General features: G+C 36.4%; 1 protein-coding gene across 2 annotated transcripts in view; it reads right to left on the reverse strand.

The window, feature by feature from the left end:
• Window positions 1-18879, reverse strand: part of CTNNA3 (catenin alpha 3) — a 394612-nt gene that overhangs the window by 70140 nt on the left and 305593 nt on the right. For both annotated transcript variants that reach the window (XM_015866262.2, XM_032445274.1), the window contains one exon: window positions 2281-2432. In XM_015866262.2, coding sequence (XP_015721748.1) covers window positions 2281-2432 — 152 coding nt within the window. The remainder of the gene's footprint in view (window positions 1-2280; window positions 2433-18879) is intronic.

Raw genomic sequence — 18879 nt, forward strand, 5'->3', positions numbered from 1 at the left:
AAATAAACGCCAGGGTTATCTCAGCTCTCTTTCCGTGCTGGCAGTCAGTATCTCCAAGGGATGTAGGCGTAGCTGACTATCATTTCACTAAACCTCAAAAAACCCTCTCCTGACAGTTTCTGAAAAATGGCACTCATTAAGTAGAAAGCTGCACATGTCCTTTTTAATGAATTAAACTCCTTTTATTTTCATCTCCTGAGCTTTTGTCATGACTTTGCAATTGTTGACGCTGAATCCATCCAAATACAGTTGAATACACTTGAAGCCACATTGCTTTCATACCCATACACATCTATCATTTAGGATAACAGGGATTTCAATAAAGGTGAATGCCTGTTGCTATCCAACTGGTCATAACTGCCTCACGCTGGAGAAGTATCTGCTCTTTGCTACCCATAGCTCCAATTTCAGCCAACAACATAATTTCTGATACTTTGGAATTTTTTTGCCTTGTCAAATTACCATTGCAAATCAGAAGTGGAGGACAGACCTGGTAAGAAATCTTCATACTACTACTGCCCATTTAGGTGCTGTGCTATGATTTATGATTTTTTAGATTTAGTATGCACCTACAAAGCACGCTTCCACATGCTTTTTATGTAGTATGCATACGTACAGTCTCCTCAGAGCAAGTTATTTTCCCCTAATGCCCAGAAAATGAGGGGACATAACAGCTTTCTCTTTTTTGAGTGACTGTTCAAATAGATATACACATCATAGAGGACTGTGAGAATATATGCTCAGAGTAACCTACAGAGGAGTGTCTGTGTCTTCACAGGAGCCGTGGAAGTTTGTCACAAACCTTAGATCATTTACCCCAAATGAAAATCTCTGTAAAGGAGGACTTAGTCATAATCAGATTATAAGGAGCTCAAACTCAAGAAGATTGGACATATGGAAGATTCAGATCTAACAAAAAACAAACAAACAAACAAAAACAGAGAAAAAAATATCACATTGAAAATAAAATAAAATTTTAAAATGAAACAACAGTCCAAGTCATACAGTTGGATGGCATGAACAACGTGGGTATTAAACAAAGCTTAACTGATCTAAAAAAGAGTCACATTACAACAAAGTTTCTCTGGCTATGGCCACTGAAACAGGAACAGATTGTCCCATCTTATCCATTTCTCTGATTTGTTTTGTCAAATAAATCCATCCCACATGAACTACTGCTATGAGCAAGAACCTTCTATAAAGTGCAGGAACACTGTGAATGAGTACAAGCCTGTGAGCTGGCCACCCTGAGCTTGAGATAAGCACAGAGATCTCCACCAACAAATAAGGAAGGGAAGACTCATTAAACTTCACCAATAAGAACTTTTTGTATCACATATGCCAGCATTCAGTTTTCCCTGAGTAGGACTCACAGAATTAAAGGAGGCCAGGAGAAAGAATACAACAACCATCCTGTTGTCCCAGACATTGCATTGTTGTTTAGTTTGCAAGGAAAGGATATGCCACTAACTTTCACGTGTCTGAGGCACAGAGCTTCACCCTAAAATCAATCCAAGTCCTGAGTGGACTAGAATTAAAGCCAACAAGTAACACCTGCATACTGATACCATTCATAGTCTGACCACAAGAAGTAGCTGAGACCACCTACCAGAATACCTGAAGTGTGAAGGAGGCAAACATCAGCTCTTCAGTGAGTTGAACCTGCTCTTTCATTTCCAAAGACTGACTGCTCCCTTACAGGGAAGATGAAAACATTCAAAACTCTACCAGTGAAGCATACTGTAATACCAGTGGTTCTCATTGCCTAAACATGACCTGACAGATGTTCATCTTTCCTGCTCGATTCTGAAAGTACCTGTTGTAAACATCTTTTCCTGAAGAAAGGTTTTTAATTCCCCAATTAGCAGATAAATTTCATCCTTTAAAGTAACTGATTGTGAAAACACATCACCAAAAACGTCCTTTGGAACAGAAACATTTCCTGCTTGAACTAATATCAAAACACCCACAGTTTAGAGAAGCAGCAAACTGAGTTGATGCTTCCATCAACTCAATATACACAAATACTTTTAAAGGAGAAAAAACCAACACATTTTCCCACAACATTCTGATTTGGCAACCTTGTTTTCCACACAAGAGGATTCCATCTCCCTGAGTCACAATCATGCCCCTTCACAGCACAAAATCTCCAAATTGGTTAAATCTGAATATGATTTGTAGGACTTAGCAGATATCATACATAGTTCTCACCTCACAAAATGTGCTTATGTCCTCAATTATCTTATGGATGAATTTTAAATGAACAAATCAAAAACTTACCCGAATCATCATGACTGAGCATCTGATGTTATGAATTGTATCATAAACCTTCTTAGAAACATCCACAAATTGGTTATCATCAAACAGATGTAATGTATTCTTGCTTAAGCTCTCCAATGCAATATTTACTTGACTAATGAACTCCGGAATCACTATTAAAAAACAAACATACAAACAAAATAAGAAAACAACAGATAAAAACAAAATTCAGTGAGCACAAAAAGGATAAAACCTCTAAATTTTGTTTCTGGCAAGCAGACAGTCACATTTATTAAAATGCTATTTATAAAACCATCATCATAGTAATGGTTGGCTATAAGCAGGAGCACATCAGAGTGATAAAAATGCACTTGGCGTGCACGTAAGCTGTTGGTAGTTATACTTAAGAGCAAGAGAGCCTTAAAAAGGTGTAGATGGCAATACACATAAAATTTTGCCGCTGATTTCAACAGTGGTATCCCCCAAGGACCTCACTCAAAGTTGAAACTCCTATTCACCTATTTCAAAATCTGTTTGCAGATTGTTTCCATCTGAACTGAAACAAAACTACTTAAAGATCTTTAACATACAAAATATCAAGTGTCGCTTGGACATACCATGGAAGCTGACCCTTGTTTTATCAAACCAAACAGAAAACAAAAATTTCTAGTTAGTTGGCATTACTTTGTTTAACACTGGTAATGCTGCATCTCCCTTCACCCTTTAAACAAAAGAAAAGATACCAAACACAAATACAATGAGTAGAGAGAGAGCGCAGCCAGAAAATCCATCATACACATCTCCTCAAACAAATATAGTTCATACTCATTTGCTACAAAAGTTCAAATACTTCTTCCCATCACTTAGAGGCTGGCAACACAGAAGAAACTGGAAGGGAAGAGATAGGTATTAACTTACATAACATTCAATAGGAATATATTAATATATGAACATAGAAATATAGGAATATTTCCTCGTGAAACAGAACCTCTGTGTTGGTTTCTACTAAGAATAACATTATGCTTTCTATCCTTTCATTCACAACTACAAGCAAATTCAGGGATAAAGTTTATTACAGACATAAGACATCAGAAGGCTCCCTTTCAGAAGAAACAGGTATCCATTTTTAAGACAGGAGCTTAACATTGCCATCAATTGCACACATAAACAATACAAAAAGACAAACCTCAAATTCTAAAATGTATAGATCTAGTAAAGCATAATCACATTTCACTTACACTGGTATTTCACTTACACTGCCAGAAAGTTATCAAACAATTACTTTGACATTTTTCCTGTATCTGACTAGTTAATTCCCTCAGATCCATGATTCCAGCCTTGTTGGTTCTAGAGTTCTGAAGCAAAAGACTATATTAAACAAACAAACAAACACCAAAACAGTTCTGTTGGACCCGTGACTTATTCATGGCCCAGAGCCATCAAAAATCATTTACATCATACATCCCTAAATAGGTTAGGCACCTCTCTGAAACATACTCTACATTATGTGGACTAGAACTACATTAATAAAGAGCATATTTCATATATTCTGATTAAGTATTCTAAGTAACCTAAAAAGGCATGTAAAGGAAACACAGGATAAAAACGGGTTGAACCAAATTTATTTTTCCGATTGTTCAGAATGAAAAGGAAAAAACTGTAAGCAACCTTAAAAATTTCAAGTATCATAAACTTGAGAAATAATGTTTTTGTGATTTTAAAATTTAAATGTTTTTAAATGTGATCTTAACATTTAAAGAATACTTAGGTATTCTTTATGAGTGCTGCTGTGAAAGCAAAGCCTCCTATTTTATGAGGTTGGCTGACAATGTCACAGGTGGTTGGTGTTGGTACAGAAGTAGAGGTTGAACCTTCCTGACAGTATTCCCTTGCATTTTGTTGCTGTGTGACAGTAGAGGGGCAGTCTGACACAATGGTGTCAGACATGGAAATGCAGATGAAGCAAAGGTGTGGAAGTGAATTCCTCTATGTAGAAAAAAATGGCACCCACTGACATTCACCACTTGCTAAACAGTTACAGATGTCAAACAGTGAATACGAGCACAGCAAGGCAGTGGGTGGTGCATTTCTGCAGTGGCAACAGTGACAGTGGTCACCTCCACCGGTGCACAATTTTGACCAGCAGGCTCTTGTTCATGTCTGGCAAAAATGTATACCTAAAGCTGGTGACTAAATTGAAAATAATGTATTGTAGCTGAGAATTTTCTCTATTGAACAGTGTCATTGTGCTCTTTGAACTTTTTGTAGTTTCCATGGAAATAAATAAGAGATATTGCTTTCACAGCAACATTCACAGAGCACATCATATATTTTATTTAGATTTTGCTATTATTTTTCTTTTTTTCTCAACAAAAAATATAGGAAAATGCCTGTAATCCCACCTTTCCTAAGGCAGACGACTTAGGAAGAAAATGATTCAAGGAATACTAGTATGGTTCACCAGCAATTCTAAATGCCCCCAAATTAAATTATAGACTTCATGGCACCTGCACACTTCTTGAAACTGCACTTTTTATTTTATTTTGCTAAGTCTTCTTTTGTTTGCATAAACAATTATCTGGACCTTTTATTGTGGTCCTTTCCTCCTGGACCTTGCCATCTCCAATAAAAAATAACTAAGAATACTAATTATGTTTTAATAGAAGCCATGACCAAACTCTTAATTCAGAAGCTAACACACCGGTATTCCACAATCACAAAAGGTAACCCAGAAAAGTAAATGTTACTAATTAATTTATTCCCATTCTCAGCACTGTGCCTGCTATTTTTAGTAACAAAATCAGGACAACTGGTTTTACAGAGAAAGGCTTCCATGAATAGAAGAACCAGAGAAGTAGAGTCCACATTATTCTCCTGCCCCCGTTAGTAATAGTGGCAGACTGGCAACAAGAGATGAGAAAGCTGAAGTACTCAACAACTATTTTACCTCAGTCTTCACCAGCAAATGCTCTTCACACATTACTCAAGCAGGTTCTTTGGAAATGGAGCCTGGGGGAACAGCGTCTCACCTACTCTAAGTGAAGAACAAGTTCACAACCACCTGAGGAACCTGAAAATTCATAGATGTATGCCCAGAGATGTATTCGTGAAACATGAGGGAATTGGCTAATGAAGTCACAGAGACACTCTAGATAGCATTTGAAGAGTCTTGGTTGTAAGGTGAAGACACTTTTTTTGAATGAAAAAAGCAACACCACACCCATTTTTCAAGGATAGAAAGGATGACCAAGGAAACTAACAACCTTTCAGTCTCACTTCTGTGCTGGAGAAAATCATGGAGCAGATCCTCCTGGAAGCTACGCTAAGGCACATGGAAAAGAGGGAAGTGATACAGGACAAGTACGACTTCACCAAAAGCAAGTCCTACCTAGTAGCCTTCTATGATGGCATAAGTAAATAGAATCATAGAATCATCAGAGTTGGAAGGAGCCTTTAAAGGTCACGTAGTCAACCCCCTTGTGATGAACACGCACAGTAAGATCGGGTTGCCCGAGGCTTCATCCAACCTCACTTTGAGGCATTAGCATCTCTAGGCAACCTGCCTCTGTGTTTCACCATTCTCACTGTGACAGACTTTTTTTCTTATGTCCACAATTATGTCTACCTTCTTTAAGCATGAAGCCATTTCCCCTTGCTTTATCGCAGAGCCTGCTACAGAGGCTGTACTCTTCTTTCCTGTAGCTCTCCTTTAAATACCAAAAGGCTGCTCTCAGATCACCTTGCAGCCTTCTCCAGGCTGAACAGCCCCAGCTCTTTCTGCTAGGTCTCATAGAAGAGGTATTCCATTCCATGCACCATTTCTGTGGCCCTCCTCAAGATGTGCCTCACCAGTGCAGCATACAAGTGCAGGATCACCTCACTCACCCTGCTGGCCACAATTCTTTTAATACAGCCCAGATATGGTTGGCTTTCTGGGTTGTGAGGGCACACTGCTGGCTCATGTCCAGTTTTCCATCGACTAGAACACCCTGGCCTTTTTCAGTAGGGCTGCTCTTAATCCTTTCATTCCCCTATTTGTAATGGAATTGGTAACGCGGGTCACATCAACGGATAAAGGAAAGAGTCACTAATGTCAGTTATCTGGACTTCAGTAAGGCCTTTGACATAGATGTGGGCCTGTTGAATTCCATTAGGAGGAAAGCCACAAAAATAATCCAAGGGATGGAATGCCTCCCCTATGATGACAGAGAGTAATGATGAGAAAGGTAGGGCTGTTAACCCTGGAGAAGAAAAGGCTCTGGAAAGACCTGAGAGGAGTCTTCCAGTATCTATAGGAGGGCTGTAAGAAAGAAGGGAATAGACTCTTAAGTGGGGTCTCATGATAGGACAAGGGGGAAATGGCTTCAAACCAAAAAAGAGGAGATTTAGATTGGATATAAGGAAGAAATACTTTATAAGAAGGCTGGTGAAGCACTGGAACATGTTGCCCAGAGATGTGGTGGTTGTCCCATCCCTGGCAACATTCATGATTAGGCTGGACCAGGCTCTGAGCAACCTGATCTAGCAGTAGGTGTCCCTGTTCATTGCAGGAGTAGGACCTGATCCTTAATGGTCTCGTCCAACTCAAAAGATTCTATGATTCTATGAAAACGTGAATCATTCTACCAGCATCTTTCAACATACTTGTATTAAATGATTAAGATCACTCCATCAGCAATCAAGATGGCTCAATATTGAAAAAGCAACAGTCTCTATAGTTAAAAAAATAAAAACATTATAAAAAAAAACAACACATATGCAGAATTCATCTTAAAAAATGCCTTAGCAAATCAATCTGTAACACATATAGACATGAACTTTTCACGGTCCATTTAAAAAAATCCACTGATCCTTGACACTAATCCTATTTTAAAAATATACGTACTATATTATAATCTCTATTAGTAAGAGCATATCTAATGATAAAATATACATCAGTTTTGTATAAAAAACAGTTACTGCAGATCCAATTTCCTAACATCCTCTTAACATTTAATCACATTCTTGGCTCATCAATTACTTTCACGAAAGTACTTTTTTCATTATGAGGAAAACTAAAGGTAAAAGAATAGCAGAATAGCAGGAGGCAGAATCTTTATAAAACTGTTTTTTTTTCTCCTTATGGAATATTCCAAAAAAACTGAGTTCCCTATTTCACTAACCTCTGCTGAAACATCTGAACTTCAAGAACCTAATCTAAAATCTGCTTATACCACTTGGGGCTCTTGCTTTGATTTCAGTAGTTCTGAGAATACAGCAGGATGCATTAGGGTTATTTATTAGACCATGTATAATACATTAACTGTCGTGTTTTCTCAAATACAGGAATGACATGGCCCATCAAGTATACATGAAGTTCTGCTTGTGTTTTAACAGTAAAAATTTATTATTTCAATTTCCAAAAAATATACTGTTGATTCCTCTGATTTCTGTATGTAAAAACTGTAAGGAGATGCTGATTAAGAGAAATAAAAAAACAAAAACACTGATCCCTTTAATATATACATTTCCAAACTGCTCATTTTAAGTCTTTGAAGCTTTCTTCTAATATTTTAGTAACAAGTGTTAAAAAAATAAAGGAAGTTTTTTCTACTTATATACTTGAAATTTTTACATGTTCCCCAAGACAATTCCACTTCACTCAATATAGCCCAGGCAAGCCCAAAAATTGGGCAGTAATGTTTTAACAGATAGTAAATGATTCATTTTCAGTAGTTTCCTCATGTCCCTATTTAATGTAAGAAGGTTATACAAAGAAAGGTATTATAGCATACATTTAAATCCCAACCACATTAAGTGCTGCCAGTCAAGTAGCAAAGGCATAAGCATATCTTCCACACCTTAGGTTAATGTTCAAAAAAAGGAATGTTATTAAAGTAAAAAATTTAAGAATCCTAAACAAAATGAAAAAGTAAATCAGCAAAGCAAAAATCACACTTCTAGCGAAGAAAAAAAAAAAAAGTCCACACAGTAGCATAGTTTATAAATGCTTCTCTTTCTGCCTTTTAAATTTGCTCAATGCCTCTCAATATAGCCTGAGTGTAAATTTGATCAGGTTCGCCTACCTTTGATTAACACTGAGAAAGTCACAAAGCAAAGGAACTTCAACTCCACCATCATAAGGATTCTTCTCAGTATGATATTTAGGCTTCAAGAAACCCTATGCTAAACTGAACAAGCCTCCACGCTGCTTCACTTTTATTAGCAAGAATGAAATTTACAACCAGGACTGAAAATTTTTGCTTTAAAAATGCCCTTCATCTTCAGCAAGAAGTTAAGGTGAGTACTCCTGTGGCAGAATAATCACAAGAGTTGTGGCAAACCGTGTGTAACTTGAATTTTTTATTATCCCCCATAATCTGTTCATCTACCATGAAAGTCACTGTGTTGTGTATAGACAATTTGCTCTCAGAGGATTTTAATGGTTTCCCAATTGCAGGAATTCACCTGAATTCAAAAGGCATAATGGACATCAGAAGCGTAAGTGAAGTGTGGCCAAATGGATTAGAAACAGCAACTGCTTCAATGTAGGACAATACAGCTATACAAAATGAATTTAAAAATCTAGTAACCCAACAATATAGTCTTTATTCAGTACTTTTTTATTTCATCTCACTCTTTGAGACCAAATAATATTTCTCACTGCTTGTGATTTAAAAATAAGCTCCTGCAATTTCTTCTGGAGTGGTACCTAAGAATTTCAGTTCGTAAGAACAGACCTGGATAGCCTTGTAACTCAATTTGAATGCTGTGTATTACAACTACGCTTAATGTCATTTTAATCTACAGTGGTATGCGGAGGACTATTAAAATAAATAATCAAATAAAATCCATCTGAGCTAATGCAGCAGTGCTGGCCAAAGCACATCATTTGAAATACATGGGCTTACTATGACATAAGCTTGAGTTATAGCACCAAAACTACGTTATTTAGAATGGAATAAACTTTGATGAATGGCGAAGACACCTTCATTGTGTGTGTTCAAAAACACATTAAAGTGCACTCACTCTAAAGGGTTGAACTGAATGACATCGTCTTCTGAAACTCCAGTCATCTAAGGTTTTGTTACAAATCTACACAATACAATGCTAATAGGAACTAGATTAAGCTTTTTCTAAATTTCATACAATTACTGTACAGGCAGTTAGTTTCAAGGCTACTAATATTTCCCTGATATGAATGCCAAATTGGTGACATTTAACATTTTATTGTTAACAGCGTGCCAAAAGACTTGCAGAGATATGTATACACATGTATAAAGAGAGCATGAGAGTTTTGTGAATGTGCTTTTCATATTTCCCTTTTGCTCTTTCAAATACTGTTCACATTTCAAGTTTTTTGTTTTTTGTAACAAGCTTATAGTTTACACACTGGAAAAGATTATTAATACTTTTTCTGAACTTGTGAAGACATTAAATATTTAATCCACGTTCCCCTATTACCTTCAATCCTAGGCCAACATATTGGATAAGAGATCTCTGAATCACAGCCCATTGTCATATTCTCACCCCTGGCCCAATTATTTAGAGCACAAAGAACAACGACTGTAGTGATACTTCAGTATTTCATTCTGAAATTTTTGTATGCTGAAAGTGTACTGCAATAAGAAGTACCCAAAACAGAAGTCTATTGCACAGAAGAAGCTGCATAATAAGCATGATATAGTTAGTACTTGCTTCTGTTTAACCCAGAGATAAGTACACTAGAATTACATCTTTAAAATAGAGCTCCTAAAAATGAAATGAATTAGGTAGACAGCAGATGAGATCACTCCCTTTGGTGTTCTGTAGAAAGGGTGAAGAAGCATAAAAATATCACAGTGGAAATGGGAAGACTCTAAGGATTCTATGAAACTGTTTTATAAACTGATAGAGATTATAGAGAAATCCTAAAGAAATAGAGAAATTCTAAAAAAGTAGTCAGTGCACTGAATCTGAATTGAAAACACTTTTAGACAATACATTGTATATTTTGTATATGTGTGTGTGTGTGTATGTGTGTGTATATATACATTATATATGTATATATATATATATATATATATATATATATATATATATATATAAATGCACCCTATGTCTGTATACATAATTCCTAAGTTTATTTTGTGGGAGAAATAGGGGTTTCTGTTTAATGCAATCCAATTATGAACTACCATGAAATCTCTACATGCATGTCCTTGCCTTGAAGCTAGCTGTCATGCAGCAGCATGAGGAAGTTCAGTGAGCTAATGCACATGGAAAAGTTTTTTTGGTTGTCACACTAGTTTGGAGCTGGTTCAGTGCTCTAGTTCAACATGCTACCATGCAAGACAGGCAACAAGCTAGCACTGGTATGACCAAGGCAGTAGGAGAAGGCACATGAAGGTACCAGGCACAACTGTTATCAACAAAAGCTGTGCTAAGCACTGTTTGAAATGACTGTGAATTAAAGCCTATATTTCTATGACTACAGTTGTTACCGTTGATTTCCAATGAAGTTTTTCTTCACTGGCTTTTTCACATCCAAGATCAAAACTCTGTCAGCAGGGAGCCTACTAACATGTTAGGCAAATTTGAAAGGCTGAAGAAATACTGCCAAATTGGGACTGTACAAATGTACCAAGCAGGACAAATCACTAAGAGAAAATGAAGAAACTATATGGAGAAGTCCCTTTGTCATATTTTAGAAAAGTTATCTTAACATATAACAGCTTTTCCTTTATTTAGGAGGGGAAAAGAAATCTTGATGTCTTAAATCTCAATGGAACTCTCAGTAAATAAGCATTATGCTTTATATTGCTTAAGCCACAGACTGACGTTAACTAAGAAAACAACTCTTAAATCTGTCAGAACTCTAGGCATATTATAACATGCTGTTTATTATTATACATTTAATATAATAATCTCTGTTAACTTTGAAATTATTAGAAAACACTTAAGGGGAAGTATATGTATAAAGGAAAGTATATGGACAGTCAGCTGAATATGAGCCAGCAGTGTGCCCAGGTGGCCAAGAAGGCCAATGGCATCCTGGCTTGTATCAAGAATGGTGTGGTGAGCAGGACTAGGAAAATCATCCTGCCCCTGTGCCTGGCATTAGTGAGGACTTGCCTCAAGTCTTGTGTTCAATTTTGTACCGAGGTGACCATAAAAGACATGGAGGTACTGGAACAGGTCCAGAGAAAGGCAACAAGGCTAGTGAAGGGCTTGGAACATTAAACATATGAGGAGAGGCTGAGGAAGCTGAGGCTGTTTAGTCTGTGGAAAAGGAGGCTGAGGGGGAACCTTATTGACCTCTTCCAATATCTGAAGGGTGCTTACAGTGAGAGCAGGGCAAATCTCACTGGTGACAAGTGACAGGACGAGGGGAAACCACCTCAAGTTGTGCCAAGGTAAGTCTAGGTTGGATGTTAGGAAATGCTTCTCTACAGAAAGGGTAGTTAAACGCTGGAATAGGCTCCCCAGGGAGGTAGTTGAATCGCCATCCCTGGATGTGTTTTAGAATTGTTTGGATGTAGTGCTCAGAGATATGATTTAGCAGAGGGTTGTTAGAGTTATGGTTCTATGGTTAGGCTGTGGTTGGACTTGATGATCTTTGAGGTCTTTTCCAACCTGGGTAATTCTATGATTCTATATAAAGGTAAATGTTTTAAGGTAAGTAGGATTATTTTTGTCTTCAAAAGGATGATGTTTTAAGGTCACATGGAAGATATGTAAAAATTTGAAAGCATTCAAAAAGAATTACCTTCTTGAGCAAAAGCAATACTTGTATTTAAGCAAATGGAGCTGAAGAAACTCATTAAGGTCTTCTCTGCCATGCATCAGCTCAACAACAAAAGCTTATCTGGTTAAGAGTACTGGAAAAAAGACAGAATTCACACAGTGAATTCACCATTACACTAGAACACATGAATCTGAGAAACAGTCACCCTGGAATATGTAATATATCCCTAAGTTTTGCTTGAAGTTTTATGCATTAATATTGCTATGAATAAAGAATTGGTTTGCTCACATTCTTGTTTACAAATACTGAGACTACAAAGACTTATATATGCTGAGACTGACAGTCAGCACATTTATTTCCTCAGGAAATAATGGCTGGCATTACCCTGGCCTAACATGCCCTGAGCTTGTATCTCTTTAGAGCACCTTCTCTTCAGAAGATCCCACACAACATTCAGGCCCTGACCAGTAAAAAAGCAAATTCCACAAAACAAAACAGCCTGCTCCCAGGTTATGGTGGATTTGTTCTGAACAGTATCTATTGTAGCATTCTAGCCACTTTCCCCGAGACTGCTGTATAAAATCCATGATTTTAAACAAAGTTAAAAGCTGTGCAGAATTATTTCACCTTTTGCCTGATAGTTCACAATTTTTGAGTCTTCAAAGACCAGCATCATTTATTTTCTTGAGTACAACAGTAAGGCTTCCTGTATAAAATCACACCTCTCTATTAAACTGCATAAACACTGTATGTACACATCCACACCCCTGTATACATGGAAGACAAGAGAGATAAAGAGATTTGAGAAGTAGCACAATCTCTTCCTCTTATTGCTTTCAAGTTGGAAAAAAAAAAAATAATAATAAAACTCTATTCTAAAGCAGTATAAAGAGAATTAGCCGCCCATAATAAAGAAAATAATCTGCAGAGATGCAAAGAACTCCAGCCAATCTGTTTCAAGCACTTGTTCCCATTAGCAGTATGACAGAAGACTGCTCTCACTGGTTTTTCTCTACTTTTGTCATAGTAAAGCGGACTCTGATTTTTAATACCTGGGATTTAATTTCTTTTCCAATTAAAAGCTTTTATAGTGGGTCAGATGTGGAAAGTTACTGTTTTTATTTCTACAATAAGGAAGATGGTTAATTGAATTTAAGCACACAGAAGTATTGGGGAAGTCTAGCTTGAACAATAAAATCAATGAACAAACGCTAAGTAGCTGTCACTAAATCTCTCTAAGTATCTCTAAGCTCAGCTTAATTTAAAATCACAGGAAAGCAACATTGTTTTTAAATGCACAGTTGTATTCTCTTCCTTAATCTTTTCCAAACATAGCTTAAGTTTTATTATATGAATTATTTGGAAAAATATAAACAAAAATGAACTTACATAAGTAAAATGAACTGGCAATTGCTTTTATAATCACAGTTTTGTTGATTGGGGGAAAAACAATTAAAATAGGTCTTCAGGTAATTGTAAATCTCAACGACATGTATGAAATTACATTACATTCATTGATGTGAATGGATACATGGTAATTAATCCTGGGAAAGAGATTATGTGAAGAAGTTAGTGGTGAGAAGATTATTTATGAATGACAGATATGTGAATTTTACAAAGACCCAAGAAAAACACACAATGGAATTTCATTTTGTATGGTTGGGAACAAAAAAAAATATATATATATGGGTTAGTAAGTCTGGGAATATATGCAGAGATCCTCACTGAATTTACATGGGTAGTGTATGGATAGATCTAGCCCTACGATGTCTGAATTCCTTAGCTTGTGGAGCGGGATGTCTTGAATCTGCAGCACTACTTTGCAAGAGATACTGTAAGGGTAACAAATTCAAGAAACTAGAGAAGAAATAACCAAACACAGGGTGAGGGTAGAGGTTTCCCATAGTTCAAAATCTGAAAGTGGTGGGAAAGAAATACAAAGTGAAAGGCTACTGCTCTGAGCAGCAGGTAGTTAAGCATTCAGTGTCCCAACAGATCAGCAGGGGCAAAGACTGCTATTCACAGGTGCTTTCATGTTCACACATCTTTAAGAGTTATCCAAGTATGATAAGGTGTTGGCATGCTTCATTCCCCTTAGATCAGTGGTCTACACCACATCTCTCTCTGCTAGCACATAAGTAAGATTCATGTCATTTTAAATTATGACTGTTGCTAACGCGGACACATTTATAAAGAGGGAAAGTCAGCACTGGTGTTAATCTAAGTAATTAAACCTTTTTCAAATTCTAACAGCCTTCGAACAGATAAATACAAAGATGGGAAAGGGAGCAGGCCCTTATATTGGACTCAATAAGAACTGTATGGGACATGCTGCCTGCTATGTACTGCCTTTGTTCAACTGTTCCCAAAAGGTCTCAAGATGCTGAGATGCTATAGGTGCATAAAGACAGTGCAGAATGGAATTTAGCATTTTATACCTTACTCAGACATACTGCAACAGTAATAATACATTTTTCAAAACAGTTCCCTACCATTCCACAAAATAGCAATAGAGCATGAAATGCTTCAGAAAAGGCTCTTAATGACAGAAATAAAAACAAAGACCTGAACAGGAACAACAACAAAAAAAAAAAAAAAACAAAACAGAGAAGCATCTAAGTTTTTGTGCCTTGGGCCAAACTTTTCATTCTGTATTGAGCAGTGTTAATGGAATGGAAGTTCTGGTAACAGTCATCATCTTCAGAACAGAAAAGATTTTGTCACTTAAGTAGCAAAGAAATTCTACTTTTGTTATAAATCTGCAGGCAGAATTTAAACCAAATTGCACTATTCCAGATAAACAAACAAACCATATCTGATGTGCACATCAGCTTTCTCTAGACTTTCTGACTGAAGTCTGTTAAACTTCTAATCAACTCAGAAGCATCAGGATTTTTGTTCAAGAACCCTGTATCTCAGGGTGGCCTTTGTTAATTATTGCATTCAAGGAGCACATCACTTTCAGAAGCTGTGAGGTTGATTACACCAACCAACCTAATGCTGACTGATAACAGCTTCTGCCTAATATTCTCCATCTCACTGTATTCTCTTTGGGATGAAATTACTGACACTTTTCAAGCTCTACTATACAGCAGGGAACTGGGCACTTCTGTTCACAAAAATCTCTAAACTGCAAGTGTAAGAAAGAAAAATAGGAAAAATGATGTAATCCTGCCTCACTACCAGAAGGACCCTCTGTGTCTAACATGAGTAAGATGTTATTTAAGCCTGTAATAGATAAAAGACTGGCACATAAGCTTTCAGTAAAACAATAAACCAAATATGCAGTATTTTGACTGGTGGTTCATATCATTATCTTTCACATCTTATTTCAGTTTCCCTTGCAACACAGAACTGCTAATGCAATCCTGCTGTTCTGTAGTTTTCTACAAACAAACAAAACGTTTTATTTTAAGGGGAACAAGTCCTGGTCACAAATTGGCAAAGGAACCCCTACTCTGTACTGTAGCATTAGCCCCACTTAATATTTTTCATTATCCAGTTACTTTTCTCTGGAGGTTCTAAAAGAGACTGTTATTTCTTTTATATCTAAGGGAGAAAAAGAAACACACTTATTTTCTAAAACCATGCTTCATGCAATTCATACAGATAAAATAGGAAAAAGTAAGCCAAGCCCTCTACCCAGAAATCTGACTTTTATTTCTACCTTTATTTCATACAACTCACATAATTTTGAAACACTGCAATGGTAAAATTGTAAAACACTGGTTTAATAAATAACGTTTTAAGAGTAGCAACTGTATTTTACCAGACTTCACAAGAATAAATTTGTCTACACAGAAGCTTTAAAAACTAAATGTATACACTCTAGAGTACCTAACCTAACAGGCCCCCGAGGCAGATAAATACCTTCAACAGTACACTACATGTACCACTCAGGTACTGGGGGAAAAAAAATAGAATCATAGAAATCCCAGAATTATAAAATCATCAAAGTTGAAAAAGATCTCTAAGATCATCTAGTCCAACTGTCCAGCTATTGCCAACACATCCCCGCTAAACCATGTCCCTCAGTACAACATCTAAATGTTTCTTGAAAACCTCATGGACAGTGACTCCACCACCTCCCTGGGCAGCCCATTCCAATGCCCATCCAATCTTCCGAAGACAATTTTTTTCCAAATATCCAACCTGAATATCCCCCTGGCAAAACTTGAGGAGAGACCAACTTGTGAGCAGTAACTAACAGACTTTCTGTTCAATTCTGCTAGAGGGATAAAACTTAGACACATGTGAAGGTTCATGTGAACCCAAATGGGAACACTAATGACCTCTCTGACTCCCCTGGAAATCAGAACACAAGACTGCCACATTTGTTGCCTTAGGCAGTAAGAAATACCTACCTATAAAATCATCAAGTCTTTTACACTCAAAATTACACTTATATTACTCCTCAAAGGTGATTGAGATGATTTTGTATCTGTAAGATAAACTTCAAAAATAAAGAGGGGGGAAAAGGGTTATTGCTTTAGTAGGCCACAACTTATAGCTATTTGTATTGGAGTTAAATGAAACAACCTTGCCATAAAAGTTAGGGACAAACAGAGCTGTTTTCTGAGTGATGAGAAAGGATTTTGCATGAGATTAGATTTAAAAGTATTTTTAATGAAGCACAACACATATGCATAATAATATAAGCCTTATAAAACTGCAAGGAAAATTATATATTGTCCTTCCAATATTTTACACAAGTTTCTCAATAGTAAAACACCATTGTTAGTCAACTGTATTAAATTCAGTCAACTGTATTAAACACAGTTGTTCCTTAACTCATATAGTTTGTTTTCCTCCTGGTAAGATGCTTTATTTTGCAGTAAATTCAGCCTCCAAACAAAATCTAATCACACTTGCACATTTTCTAAAAGGAGTTATTCCTGCATTCTGATGACAGCATGAAGTGCATTGTGAAGTCAGAATGTAAGGCTGTAGTTTTAGAAACTGAGCACATGCAGCTGGGCCACTTTCCTAAGATTCTAACTGTGCTATCAACAATAACCTGGTCATCAAAATACTAACAGTAGACAACAATCTAAACATTTCATTTTGAAATGTTGACATGTATTTGGTACTGAACTAGAAATGGTGTCTTTTTAGAAATCTAGTTCCCCCTGTGTATACAGTATCATCTTAAAAAACCTGAAAATAATCGGACTAGCCAAAAGGGATACTCCTACCCAAAACTCACAACTTCACTTATCACAAAGAGAAAACATTATAAAATACAGTGAAAACATAAGAAATGAACTGTATATTTTCTGCAGAATCAGATTCTTTGTTTTTCTGATAGATATTGGTAAGCAACAGAAACAACTGTCTTTGTCAAAACACACTTAGGGAAAAAAAGGTCACTTTTTTAATACAATGTCTATTAACACTGCAGTAATTTCATCAAGAATAATTACACTTCATGGAAGACTGATGACATTTAAAAGGCAAACACAAAAATACAACTCATTACACTAAAACTTGAAGCTCTTAATTATAGTAAAATACCAATGAACAGGCCTTATGGTCAACAGCAAGCTGTTTTTTTCCTAAATACTGCCAGACAAATCCTGTGTCTAAACTTGGAATTAAAACAAGTCTTAAAATGATTCAGAAAACATTGTTGCATGACAAAGTCCATCTAATTCCTGTCTTCAGCACCTTACTGTACTGTGCGTTGGTACTCTGCCTATCTTTTTGTTCCATCTTAATAACAAAAGCTGGTAAAATTTAGTAAACAGAATTCAGACAAGGCTTTTGAGACATAATCCAGCAGAACTATGGCAATCATTCCACTGATTTTAATGGGCTTGAAATTAGGTCCTAAATGCTGAACCTGGAGCTTCAGCAGCTACACAAAAGCTTTCATTATTAAAACATGGTATTACTAGAATTGTTTTAAACAAAAATTGTTGAAGGTATGTTGGTATATCTAGCAAGTATGTTCAGTATGTTACGATAAGTAACCACTTGAAAGTCAGAATCCAGTAAGTTGCAGAAACTGAAATTCCCCCAGATAGCCTGTATGTGCTCAAGATTTAAAAAAAAAAAAAAAAAAAAAAAAAAGTAGTGCGTGTACTAAATGACAAACTAATCAAAGAACATGACAGATCTGCCTCCTGCTCAAAGCAGGGTTAAAACCGAACTAAGTGCTAGTTATGCCGGACTTCGCCCAAAAGACTTTGACTAGAACCCTTCTGTGCAACATTTCAAAAAAATTTCATACACATTTTGATGGAACCAGCCTGTCTCATTGCGTTAAACTGATTTAGCTGTATTTACTGGAAGCACTGGGAATATTTTATATCTTGTTTGTATATCTAATACAGATAAAACTAAATGGGAAAATTATTCTGAGGATTTTCAAGCAGAATTTTAAGATATTTAGAAACCCACAAGATCAAGAATAGACAACAGAATAAGCAGATGACACAATACACTCAAGCACCAAATCACACAGAACAGACATGATTAATGAAAATAGACAGCATTTTCAACAGTCAAATATTGAACTAAGAATTCCACTTGTACTTGTTCAGCTTGCCCCATCTCTCAATTCTTAATTGAGAGGTAGAAAAGAATTAGAAGCAAGAAACTAAATAAGACACCCACGCTCAGTATAATCGTGTTAACTGCACCTTGCAGCACATGTTGTCCAGAACAGAAACCTTGCCTTCATAGATCACCTACCAATGGCATTAAGAATATTCTTCAGTATTTACCTGAAACTTCTTAATCAACTATTATCTAATTAAATAAGAAACATTCACAGGTATCAATACTAATGCTGTAATTGGCAAGGAGAAATTACTTAGAAAGGAAGCTCTGTGCAAGAAAAAAAAAAAAAAAAGTAGAGGAGCAGTGAAAATGATTACTTGTAATATGTACTGACTGTTATGTGCATACAA

The sequence above is a fragment of the Coturnix japonica genome, chromosome 6 (assembly GCF_001577835.2).
Source record: "Coturnix japonica isolate 7356 chromosome 6, Coturnix japonica 2.1, whole genome shotgun sequence".
Taxonomy (NCBI): Eukaryota; Metazoa; Chordata; class Aves; order Galliformes; family Phasianidae; genus Coturnix; species Coturnix japonica.